Genomic DNA, 12727 nt, shown 5'->3' on the forward strand with positions numbered 1-12727 from the left:
TGTATCTCATTCAGCAGTAGTGGAACTCGCCGAAATTATGACTTGCATTTCCTGATAATGTAAGCTATGTAAAACTTCTCTGCAAGGGATGTCATACTATGCTCGATGCCGGAATTGGCAATAAAAATAAATAAACCTAACTAAGAATAGATCTGCAATAGCGTCAAATTTCTACATTTTTTCTCCAAGTACATGCCTGATTTTCAATCCTTCGGTTCCGTACATGAGCACGGATCAGTATCTTGTAGAATGCAATTTTTTTGGCGAGAGGTGACTGGAGTTGGTGTTTATGGTGTTGCGAGATAGATAAAGTCATGAACTACCTCAAAGTTGTGGTTCTAATTTCCACTGTTGGTCCGTGATTATTCGACGGACCACTATTTGAATTGCCAATCCTGCATAAGTTAATATTATCCTGCATAATCGTATCAATCAGACATGGCTCGTGCTATTCAATATGGTCTTATAGTCGAAAATTTTCATGAATTTCATGCGTTTTCATGAATTGTGTTGCAGATGTAAGATCACTTTGGTATGGCCCAATATTTTCGTTAACTATAGGTTTTAGTCGTTCATACAATACAGGACCCTATATGCGATGGTTAGGAGGCACATGCCTCTGTAGTTTGCACATAACATTGCAAACTGTGGATAAATTGGGTAATTGCTTTTGCTTTCGATAATCATCTGATGCATACACCTTATCAGCATCCAGGCATTCGTCTTGGATTGGCGACAATCCGACGAGTTGCTGTCCTGATCTTATTTTGATAGGTGGTATACACCTATAGACTATAAATGACAGGCCTGAGCAAAGCCAACAACAAAATAAATTATAAACTAAATAAACTCAGCTCAGTCATTCTGAAAATAAAAACATTTCACTAATATTTCAGAAAATCGTATAACAAATGAATACCAAACCTAGAACAACAATCACTGTTCAAACTGATTACTATTTATACCAAAAACGAAATGTATTATAAACAAAATCACATAAATGCATGTGTATATTTCCTTTTGTTATTATAAATAATAGATATGCAAATAACTAAAAATGCAGGTAAACCATCCAAGAGGGAAAAAAACTATCTATGTGTGTGTGTATAGATGACTGTGTTTATGCACTATTTTGGTCGCACATTCAACGAGCAATAATAGATCTTATAATTAAACTTTGATTGCTTTGCAATACACAACATTTGATTGGAAACAATAACAACAATAATAATAAACTGTAAATTCTATTGATATATATACACACATGCGCGACCAGACATAGAGCTTCATAAACAAGCGTACCCTGCCAGCATTTTGAAGTAAGTTTTATCTTCTCCCAGCAATGAGTGACTTTTTAGTGACTCTTTTTTTCTGTGAAATTCGGTAATTGTCTAATATACAATAACAATTACATTATTATCTCATTTGCATCGAACCCAGTCACCATTTTGGGACTTGCATTTAGATAAAAAATACGACTTCTACTGTTTTACTAAAACATATTACACTGGGAATAGTTTGCAAATTGTAATGCAGAGAAGTAAGGGCAAATAACAATAACAATTTTATGACCTTATTACGACTAACTAATTTTCATCTTGTGTGCAGGAACTTTTTGGTTACGTGATTTAGATACAAAATAAATTGCTTACATCTATTTTTAGAATTGTAGTAAATTGAACAAATAAGACATTTGTCTATAGAGGATTATATGCGACTGTGGTGCAATGGTAAGCATGCTCACTTTGCAAACTGGATGTCCGGCGTTCGATTACCAGGTCAGGCGACATCACATTTTTTCAGATGACAAAATTGATATAGGCGACAATTCCTGAGTATTTCTAAAAACATACTTCAATAAAATAATTAATTAAATAAAAAGAAATGCCTTAAGTCAAAATCACCCAAACAAAGGATTAACGACACAACAGTAGTAGAGTTCTGTAACTCATTTTTCGAGATACCGACAAATATTGGTAAAACTAAAATGCTTATAATTTCGGTATTTGACGAAATTTTTCGGTAAGTTAACAACCAAAATAAACTTACTTACTTAGCTGGCCCATTACAGAACATTTGTTCCATAGGCCGAACTACGAAAAGATCTCCATTTCTCTCTATTTGTTGCTTCGCACTCTGGAATACCGCGCCTTTTCATCTCATCATCCACATGTTTGCGCCATCTATTCATTGGCCTGCCAATTCTGCGTGCACCGCCAAGCCGTCCGTATTTATACCCCTTTTTAGCGGGTTCATCATCGCTCATCCTTATGATATGGCCTAGCTAACGCAATCGCAGCATCTCGATACGTTTAACAATATTGATGTCGTTGTATAGCAGATACAGTTCGTGGTTCATGCGACGTCGATATTCACCGTCAACGCAAATTGGTCCGTAGATCTTTCGAAGAATTTTTCTCTCAAACACACCAAGCACTGCCATGTCTGCTTGCGCAAGTACCCAGGCAGCCATACATCTGCACGGGTAGTATCAGTGTTTTGTAGAGCGTTATTTTTTTGTTTGGCGGGATGTGGCTTTGTTTTGCTTACTTAAACCAAAGTAGCATCTGTTGGCCAATGCAATTCTTCTTTTTATTTCACAACTGATGTCGTTTGTTGTGTTTACGGAGGTGCAGATGGACGCATTGCACGTCGACGCCATCAACTTGGTCTTCTCACCGTTTACCGCCAGGCCCACTTTAGCAGATTCTCCTTCGACCTTCATAAAGGTATCAGTTACTTCTTTTACTGATCGGCCCATATTGTCTATGTCATCAGCATAAGCAAGTAACATGTGACTATTGGTGTAGATTGTGCCACTTCTTTTGACGTTTGCCTCTCGTATAACCTTTTCCAGCAGGATGTTGAAGAGATCACACGAAAGCTGTCTCCCTGCCTGAAACCTCTTTTGGTACCAAACTCTTCGGAGAGGTTCTTTCCTATTTTAACTGAGGACATCGTGTCAGTTAAATTCATTTTACAAAGCCGGATGAGCTTTGCGGGGATACCAAATTCAGATATGGCTTGGAATACCTTTGAACGCAGCGGGCTGTCGAAGGCTGCTTTATAATCGGTTGGGTCTTCTCCAGGATTTGCCGCAGGGTAAATATCTGGTCAATGATGGACTTGCCAGGTCTAAAGCCGCATTGGTATGGTCCAATTATCTCGTTGACAATATCCCTGACACGAACTTGTAGGCAATAGGGAGTAGACTTATGCCCCAGGATACTCAGGATCCAATCGTCGGGTACTCGTTCTTCCTGCCAGATAGTGCTAACTAGCTAATGAATACACCTTATCATCGTGTCGCCTTCGGTTTTGAACAGCTCGGCTGGCAAGCCATCGGCTCCTGCTGGCTTATTATTCTTCAACCGATTTATTGCTGTCTTTACCTCATCTTGGCTGGGCGGTATACATTCAATACCATCTTCTGGGATTGGGACTGTGGTATCTTCGTCGTCTTCGCTGCTATTGGAAACCAACAGATTTGAAAAATGTTCTTTCCATATCTTGAGTACACTATCTGTATCAGTTACCAAATTACCTTGCTGGTGTCTACAGGAGGATGTGCCTGTACCAAAGCCATCAGTTTGATGCTTGACTCTTTGGTAGAATTTTCGAACTTCATTCTGGCTCCTGTACATCTCGATCACACTCCCGCTTTTCCATCTCTCTCTTTTTCCTGCGAAAAAGACGTTTCTCCTCTCTCCTTTTCTCCCTGTATCTCTCTCGTGCGCCACGCGTTGCTACGGATTGTAAAGTAGCCCTATATGCCGCATTTTTATCTTCGGTGGCAGCACGACACTCCTGATCATACCATGCATTCCTTGGTGGAGGTCTCTGATATCCAAGTATGGATTTTGCGGCTGTTTGCATAGAGTGGGCAATGATTTGCCATTGCGCTGATATGTTATCGGGATGAGGAGTGCTTTGATTAAGCAATTGGGCTAGTTGTGTGGAATATGCTATGGCTATCTGTTGTGATTGCAGCTTACCAATGTCTAACTTTCGTGTTGTGTCTGTTCGTACTTTGTTTGCTACGTTTAAGCGGGTGCGTACCTTCGCTGCAACAAGGTAGTGGTCCAAATCAATGTTTGCGCCTCGGAATGATCGTACATCCAACACGCTCGATGAATGTCTTCCATCTATCACAACATGATCAATTAAATAAAGCTGTTGCTAAATCCTACCGATAGCAACAGTGCTGTCAACTTTTGTTGATACTTTTCATTCATAATTTTGTATTTTAATGTTACGGATTTTTGTCGGTAACTCAAAAAATGAGTTACATAATTTCACTACAGGTTAACAATAACAGTACAAAAAATAATAAAAATAAAATATAATATTTTTTATTTTTATTTATTCTATCATTATAATTATTATTTTATCAACGTATGTTTTTAAGCTTATATAAATTTTGTCATTGGAAAACACTTTGGAACACTTCTTTCCGAGTGCTTGATATTTTTGGATAGGAATGATGCAATCGTATTCAAGTGACTTACTGGTCAAAAAACATAAAGCAAATGTTTGCAGGGTACATACAATAAAACTTAATATACAAACAAATACCAGCACACAATTAAAGTCCATTACGTGTGTGTACGAAAATGTTTGGTAAAATGTTGACTAGTTCCAAGTGGATACCGGTGGGTAGCCGGAGAAAAGCGAGTGACGTACTTTTAATAGTTGTGTTTGTGCGGTTGCACGTACACAATGTCAAATCTATACAACAAATTGTTTTCATGTCCTTAGCATGGCTAAAGAAAAAAAATCAGCGCGCGTATTTCACTGTGTCTATGTATGTGGTTGGTCGTTGCGCGTGTATGAATGAGTTTAGGTTGAAATCAAATTTTTGCATTCGATTGCAAGTTTTCCCGTATACGCTGTTTTAATGAAATCACGTACGATATAACATTTTTATTTCAGATCCTCCATACACTCTCAATTTAGGAGCGGCAGAGTTCGTTTCATTTTGTTCCGTTGGTATATTTTTGGGGGCAATAAAGTGGTGTCGCCAAAAACATATATCTGGTTTTGTGTGCGATGCTGTGATTGTGTTGGTGTCTCTGAGTGTGTGTGTGTTTGTGTGTCTTTGACAGTCCAAAGAGTAATATGTTTCCGGCCATGTTTTAGTATATGAAAAGGACTTTCCGGAGGGGTGAGTGAGGCAGATACCCCTTTAAGTAATTTGTTCTAGTTGTTTTTGTCACTTGTTATTCCCCCACTTAAAGGAAACAATAGGCCAGAGTTTTGACCAGTATAAACTTTTTTCTTAGAACGCCGATGACGACTTCAGTAGATGGAAAAGAACAGCCAGCTGGTAGTCAGTTCAGACTGTAGTAATTTATTTGAACTAGTTTGTTGCTGTTGTCGTTGTCATTTGTTTTATTTGCTTGACCAAATGGTTAGCATTGGGCGTTTGTTTGACGGCGTCGGGGGAAGGGAATGCCTTCTCCTGTTCACGATTTGTTTCGTTTTGTGACCATTGTGTAACAAAAGTAATAAAAGTTTTTAGACATCTCCCATGGAGTAGTTGTTTGGTTATTTGTTGCTATTGAGATATAAATAAGTATACATATACAGTATTTGTAGCTATATGAATGCCCCAAACACATTCAAGCGCTCATATACAACATATGGGATACTTCCTAGTACATTTGTTAGTAAAATTAAAACATGAAGTTATATTTTTACAACATAACTGAACCAAAGGCTTTGTCAAGCTATCTCATTCAACAAATAGAAAATTAAAATATTTTAATGTAAAGACCCATATATTCTTTATAGATATCGTTTTTTCTTCTTTTATACTTACGAAGGATTGATGGGGTGGGTGTCCTGGTTTGTGTTCACAGCCATATATTTTGTCCATGAAATTTATGTTGTTTTGATATCTGATAGTTTGTTCTTTCCCCGGTCCATCTGAAAGAGATAAATGAAAATAAAAACAGAAATCCTTCGGTTGTTTCATTTTATGATTTTCATTATCTGATTTTGTGCAGGATATGAAAAGAAAATATTAAGAAAACAAGATGAAGTCGCTGTGATTGAAAGCTGACCCACTATTAAATGAGTCATAGTTGTTTATTGTTTGTCCTCTTAAAGTGGAAAATAATTTCCGAAGGACATTACATCACAATATCAGTACAGAGATTGAAACATTTTGATTGTAGAAAATAACAAGATTTTTGCAAATAAATTTCAAATATGTAAGGAAAATCCTTCTAATAACTCTCATGGGGTCATTTAAAACTAAATCAACGAACCGGTGTTTTTTAACAAAACAAAACAAAGGTTGTCATGGTAATATTGAAAGGTGCTTCTGTTATTGAAGGCTGTTTATTTACGGGAAAGGACTTCAAATTGCAGTTTCGCTACGACAAAGTCGGATCATGAGTAGTAATACCAGCAGATCGGGTTTGGTTCCAACTCCAAAAAAGACTCGCAGAATTTTCCGCAGGGTGAGTTATTTTTTAACTGTTGTTTTTAATGGAATCTGATTTATTTCGAAAGTATCATTTTCCTTGTATTTCAGAAAGATTTCAAGGATGAAGACTTGCCAAAGAAGTTTGAAGCCTTACCAATGGCTTTGTCTTTGCGACCTTTCGGTGGTATCTACAATCCCTTTTCCAAAGGTTGTTCGGTTTTGTGCAATCATCCAGCTCCAGCTGAAGTGAAGAAAGTCATCAACAAATGCAAACAGTCACTGGTAGCATATAATTGTAGTTTTTTAAATTACAGTGGTACAAAGTTCCATATTTTCAGACCATCGAAGGCAAAAATATACATTCTCTGCAGAATTCATCACGGCCGGATAAACCTACGCAAGAAATTGATCACACCACCGACAACATACCCGAGGATCTATTTCGCCGTTACACTGATACAGATTCAAGGCCATTGACACCCACACCCACCGTTACCAGCATTCATACACGCACCAGTGCTGGATCTTTTCTCAACAATAGACGCTGCATTACACCAGAGCTTGGAAAAAATGATATAATAAAACGTAAAAAGATTATACTCGATTTGAGAAAATCCCACTCCCAGGAGACTTTATATTGGAAACCAGCCTCCGACTTATCCAGTGGTATAACTGATCAGGAATTCAAGACTCGCAGTGCTGGAGCTAATGAAGACAAAAAGGCTCGAAAACAAAAATCCGATGAACAAAGACCAAAATCATCATTGGCTGCCACCACAACAATACCGGAGGAGGAGCCAATAGAGGAGGCCAAAAAAGCCTCCCAGACTTGCATCAATGAACAAGACTTTGGTGATGAAGATATTCGCAGGGGAAAGAAACGAAAGAAAATGAAAACTGTGGCCAGTAAGTGTTTCTCTATTTGGAAGTGATCCACTCTTTTATTAATTGATACTACTTTTCAGCTACTGCCACCACTTTCCACTTAAGTCAGGATCCTGAAACGCAAGTGGCAGCCTTGGGTCCGGATTCTTTAAATCCCAGCACAAGACCAAGTCTTATACCGAATTCAGTCAGCTTGTTGCCCAGCCACGATAAAAATCAAACTGAACAGGTCTTGCTGAAAGGCAGTTTTCTAACGGACGAAGCATTTCAAACCCTGAAAATCAAATTGAGTGTTGATGTTATTGAAAATACATTTGAGAAATATGTAAGTAGAGATTTGTTACTGTGCACAGTGGATACACTTGTATAGAGAAAGTGGCCAAAAACATTTAGAGTGTAAAATTGAAGCCAATGCGCCGGTTACAGCTTTGTGCAGCTGCGAAGAGTGTTTTAAGAAACCACGAGCGTAACATTCTCCCCCCCCCCTTTCCCCTCTGGAGGGGGTGTACGGTAAGAATTGTTTTATGCTGTTAATACAAAATGACATGAACAAGTGTCCCGATTATCTTATGATTAAAAAATAGGCTTGGAGAAACAAGACAATGTCCAAAACAACATAAAATTTAGCGGGTTAAAAAAATCAACATTTTTGTCTGGAAATTGGTAAAATTTTTAATGTAGATCTTATAGCGTTCTTCCTGGAAGGCACGTACCGCCAACACAAATTTGGAAGAAGATTTCTTCATCTTGCCACTGATGCCACTGATAGTCAGCGACCCACCATTTATAGTCTGGCACTAGGTGACAGCTGATTTTAATACTGAATAATCTTAAACCCATGACCTACTTCGGAAAATTATTCTCGAGGTGGGCACTGGTAGGCGTCATTACTAAAACCTTAGGTCAAATTTAAGTGTATGATCGAATTGGCATTACAAAATACACTAAGAACATATGCAGCTAACTAGAATTCCACAACACGCTAAAACACTATTTTTAAATAAAAATTAAGCTATTACCTCCTCCTTCAAATCCACTATAATATTTTGCTATACGTATTAGTTTCGCGATATTTTGAATATATTTACTTGCACTTAAAATATATGTTGTACTCACAACAAAAAATATTAGTCAAATGTTCCGACTTTTGAAGCTATTCTCAAGAAGATCGCGTTCGAATGAAACAGAAACTAATATATTTTTAAAAAGGTCCATGTCATAGCTGTCAGAGTTGTCAGATGTTGTACCAAAATGTTGACATTAATTTTTTTTATTTTTGGCCATCCACCCATTGACCAATGGGTGGATCCACTGTGCTGTGTGCCTATTAGAAAAAAAAACCAAATACGAAAACAAACTATAACATCTAAAATTTTAATTTTTTTACAGCTTAACAGAGCCTATCGAGAAGCGTATAAGTATATGCCTTTAAAACCCTCCGATCCAAATGATATTACCCACGAATTGGAAAAACTGAACTTAATTTGTGAGAAAATGCCAAGGAAGTTTTCAAAATCAGCCACCAGATTCAATGTTCCAATCAATTTAAAGTCTCTTGAAAGTAAGTCCACCCATGATGACCGCTCCAAAAGAAAAATAAATTATCTGTCAATATTTCAGATATGAGTATTTGGGAGTATCTCAGCCGCTATGTATGGGTGTCAAGGCAAAGAAAACAAATATATAAAAGAATATTTTTGAAATACTTAAAATCTATACCACATGGTGGTTTGGCTTTAGATCAATCGGATCAACAAATCAAGTCTGGCGATAATGAAATACAATTCCCTCTGCCCGAATATCGTGAACGTTCTATGAATCTTAAGCATTTGTATCAGGCTCTTGAAGATGTTTTGGAATTTTATGGAACCGAGAAAAATATCAATAGAATTCTGGAAATTCTGGACTATGAAAAACTTAAAGACAACCCTAGCAAAGAGTTGACATTTCGAACATGGTGTGGTTTAGTGGCCTTTGCAGAGCGTCTTGCTGTGGATGATTGTACGGACTCGTGTGATGAGGTACTTAGAAACTATATTGAATAGTATAAAAATGATAAAGGAATTGCGTTTTTTTCAGCTTGAACGTGCCGACTTTAATAGCATGGAATCTCGTTTGATAAATTTTAAGGTGCCTCCTGAGCTGAGACAAGTATTTGATATTATTAGAACCACCCATAATATCAAAATTTGCAATTAATTGTTTCATAAACAAACCCAAAACATTATTATAGGGTATTATTTAAATTGTTTGTGATCGATTTTGAAATTACAATTACAATCAGAGAATAAATTGACTGAAACTGGAAGAAACAGTTTTGTTATGAGGAACTTGTCCGTGTGGTTTTTATCACTCGAATCTCGCATGGCAATTGCATTTAATTTATGCATTTAAAAAATTTGATAACTTAAATTAAGGCTGTCTTTGATAATTCCGTAATATGCAAGAGCTCACGAAATCCGAATCCAAACAGGCGCCTTGTAGCATCGAGAAGTAGTTTAAAAAACAAGTAAAAAAGTATCAGTCGGCTTTGTCGACAGTGATATACCCTCCTGGGATCTTTTCAGAATTTTGTGGCCCTTTTTGGACATTGAACTGGCCGACAAAAATGTTGAGTAGGATTAAAATTAAAAAAAAGTGTTGCGGAGGAGGTACTTGAAGGAATGGACCGACATAGTCCATTATGGAAGTGGATCTTATTTAGGGAGTCATATTTTTTTGATAGATATCGCGCCCACCAGTCATTTCAGTGGGTCATCGTATACATTTTTGACCTGTATGTCGGGAAGCATGGACATGAACAGGACCACAACTATCACCATCGGCACACATTTACAAACGGTCTTTAAACAGAGCCTTGACTGCACTTAGGCACAAACGTTGAACTTTTGTGGGAGAGGTACCCTAAGAAGAGGATCTATATGGGCTATTTTAGAAGTTAAACTAAATTTGAACAAAATATTAGGAGTTCTAAAGTTTGGACCAAATTGGTTGATCGGTTTGGGAGTTATCGTGCTCTCCAACCACTACATATGATCCCATAGTGGTTTTTTACCCCTATCAGGCTGTTTTCTAAAGAAGTATGGACTTGCCTCTGAAAAAAAAAACTTTACCGTCCTAATTGAGGCAGCAAATTCGAGTTGATTCGAGGTCTTAAAGTGAACTTATCCGAAATTTTGTGTTGGAGGTACCCGAAAGAGTGGACAAATATAATTCATATTCAAACCTGATCTATATCTGGTAAATATATTAGAATGTGTAAAGTATGTACAGAATTTGGACAGAATCGGTTGACCCGTTCGAGAGTTATCGTGCGCTCCAGCCAGCCAGACAGAAGGACGGACGGACATGGCTAAATCAACTCCAAATTGTCTGAAAAGAATTACGTCCAAACATAATTGGGGTCTAAAACGATTATTTCGATGAGGCATATTTTGCCCGTATGAGGGTATAATTACATGCTAGAATTCGATTAGCCAATGTTCGTATGAACCAAAGCATATGGATTAGGCCGGGGCGATTTGTATGGGAGGAAAAAATCCTTAATGGGCACTTCGCGTTTCTGATTCCTGGGATTGAACTGAGCAAAAAAGTCCACTAGGGCATATGTCTACGGTGAAAATCGAGTCTACCGATTTTGACTTTAAGTTTTTATCCACGTTTTTTTTTTGACATTTTGGCATATAACAACCAAACCATTGAGAACTCTCTAATACATCGCCAAAGCATTGCATTGGAACGCTCCTTCAGACAGTTTTGGCCTTCAGAAGGTGCAAACTTTACGAAAAATTTCGATAAATGGCACTGTGCTACAAACGTTGACCTAAAAATATTCAAGCGTTCTGATGCAAAATTATATCGTGTTGGGATCCATGGACAACGACAATGCCTTTAGTTCGTTTGGGTCACTTCGTTTTATTTTTTTATAATGGTAAAAGTAGTGAAAATATGGGTTTCTTACATTTTTAAATTTAAACTGACATATCTTCTTTTTTCACAACGGATTTCGATTTATCCTTCTTCCTTTTAAAGGGGCGAATAATATCTTTCGAACAAGTTATTTTTTTTAATCGGTTAACAACTGGTTAAGTTATAGTGGTTTAAGTCTGAAAAACCCCAAAAAAAACGAGAGCTGAATTTCTCATACTTTTCAAAAATATAATGTTTTTTTGCTTTGTTCAATATTTATTTTGAAAATTGTGAGAAATTCAGCTATAGTTTTTTGTGGGGTTTTCCAGACTTAAGCCACTATAACTTTGCCATTTGTTAACCGATAAAAATAATAGTTTGTTCGAAAGATATTATTCACCCCTTTAAAAAGAAAAAGGATCAATCGAAATCCGTTGTGAAAAAAGAAGATATGTCAGTTTAAATTTGAAAATGTAAGAAACCCAGATTTTCCCTACTTTTACCGTTTTAAAAAATAAAACGAAGTGACCCGAACGAACTAAAGGCATTGTTGTTGTCCATGGATCCCACCACGATATAATTTTGCATCAGAACGCTTGAATATTTTTCTGGTCAACTTTTGTAGCACAGTGCCATTTATCGAAATTTTTCGAAAAGTTTGCACCTTCTCAAGGCAAAAGCTACCTAAAGGAACGTTCCAATGCTTTTGCGATGTATTAGAGAGTTCTTAATTACTGTCTTGGCTACAATTTTTATCCTTGTGTTGGATCGAAAATCTCAATGGTTTGGCTGTTATATGTCAAAATGTCCAAAAAACGTGAATAAAAAAACTTAAAGTCAAAATCAGGAGACTCGATTTTCACCCTAGACTTATGGTCTAGTGCACTTTTTTGCTCAGTTCAATCCCAGGAATAAGAAACGCGAAGGGCCCATTAAGGTTTTCAAATCGCCCCGGCCTAATATGGATGTACATGAAATTTGTATTTTAAAGAAAAACAAAAAAATATATCTTTCATAATTATAACAATAATAATTGTTCCATATACATCCCGGAAGAGATAAGGGAGTGCAATGAGTTCTCCCCCGATCAAAGATATGGAACTTAGCTCAAAGATATGGAACCTACTCTTTATCGCCGACTCCGAACGGCGTGTCCTACGACACCACTTATAGAGAAATTTTACATGCCTGAAATACTCAGGAAATGTCGCCAACATTATTGAGGGGTAGGAATCGGACCGCAGAAATTTTGAGTGCAAGGCGGGTGTGCATACAACTGCACCACGGTGACACCGCTTTCATAATTATAATTTGGGATAATATGCGTAGGTGATAAGAACAACACCAACAATGTTGATTAAAATAACATGACATTGAATTATACACACATACCATTAAAAATGGTCCGTTCCTTTTTACCTCACTGAAGAAGTGCCCATAGTAAGCTGGAAAAAAGAATCATTTAGGTAGTGTTATGAAAGCACGTAAGTTGTAATAGCA

General features: G+C 37.2%; 1 protein-coding gene and 1 long non-coding RNA gene across 2 annotated transcripts in view; one reads left to right on the top strand and one right to left on the bottom strand.

Moving 5' to 3' along the window:
• LOC141404330 (uncharacterized) overlaps nt 1–6230 on the bottom strand; it is a 61151-nt gene extending 54921 nt beyond the window's left edge. The window contains exons 1-2 of the long non-coding RNA XR_012412992.1: nt 6066–6230; nt 5822–5928 (exon numbers count right to left, since the gene is read on the bottom strand). This is a non-coding gene — a long non-coding RNA (uncharacterized lncRNA). The remainder of the gene's footprint in view (nt 1–5821; nt 5929–6065) is intronic.
• Nucleotides 6231–6339: 109 nt separating this feature from the next.
• LOC141401674 (uncharacterized) lies at nt 6340–9630 on the top strand. Its single transcript, XM_073982011.1, has 7 exons — nt 6340–6467; nt 6542–6715; nt 6772–7339; nt 7399–7643; nt 8708–8879; nt 8939–9339; nt 9398–9630. Exons 1-7 carry the CDS (start codon nt 6399–6401, stop codon nt 9515–9517), a joined length of 1749 nt encoding a protein of 582 aa, XP_073838112.1. The 5' UTR covers nt 6340–6398; the 3' UTR covers nt 9518–9630.
• The last annotated feature ends 3097 nt before the right edge of the window (nt 9631–12727 follow it).

This window comes from Musca autumnalis, unplaced genomic scaffold (genome assembly GCF_047663935.1).
Source record: "Musca autumnalis isolate F117 unplaced genomic scaffold, ASM4766393v1 scaffold_4, whole genome shotgun sequence".
NCBI classification, from domain to species: domain Eukaryota; kingdom Metazoa; phylum Arthropoda; class Insecta; order Diptera; family Muscidae; genus Musca; species Musca autumnalis.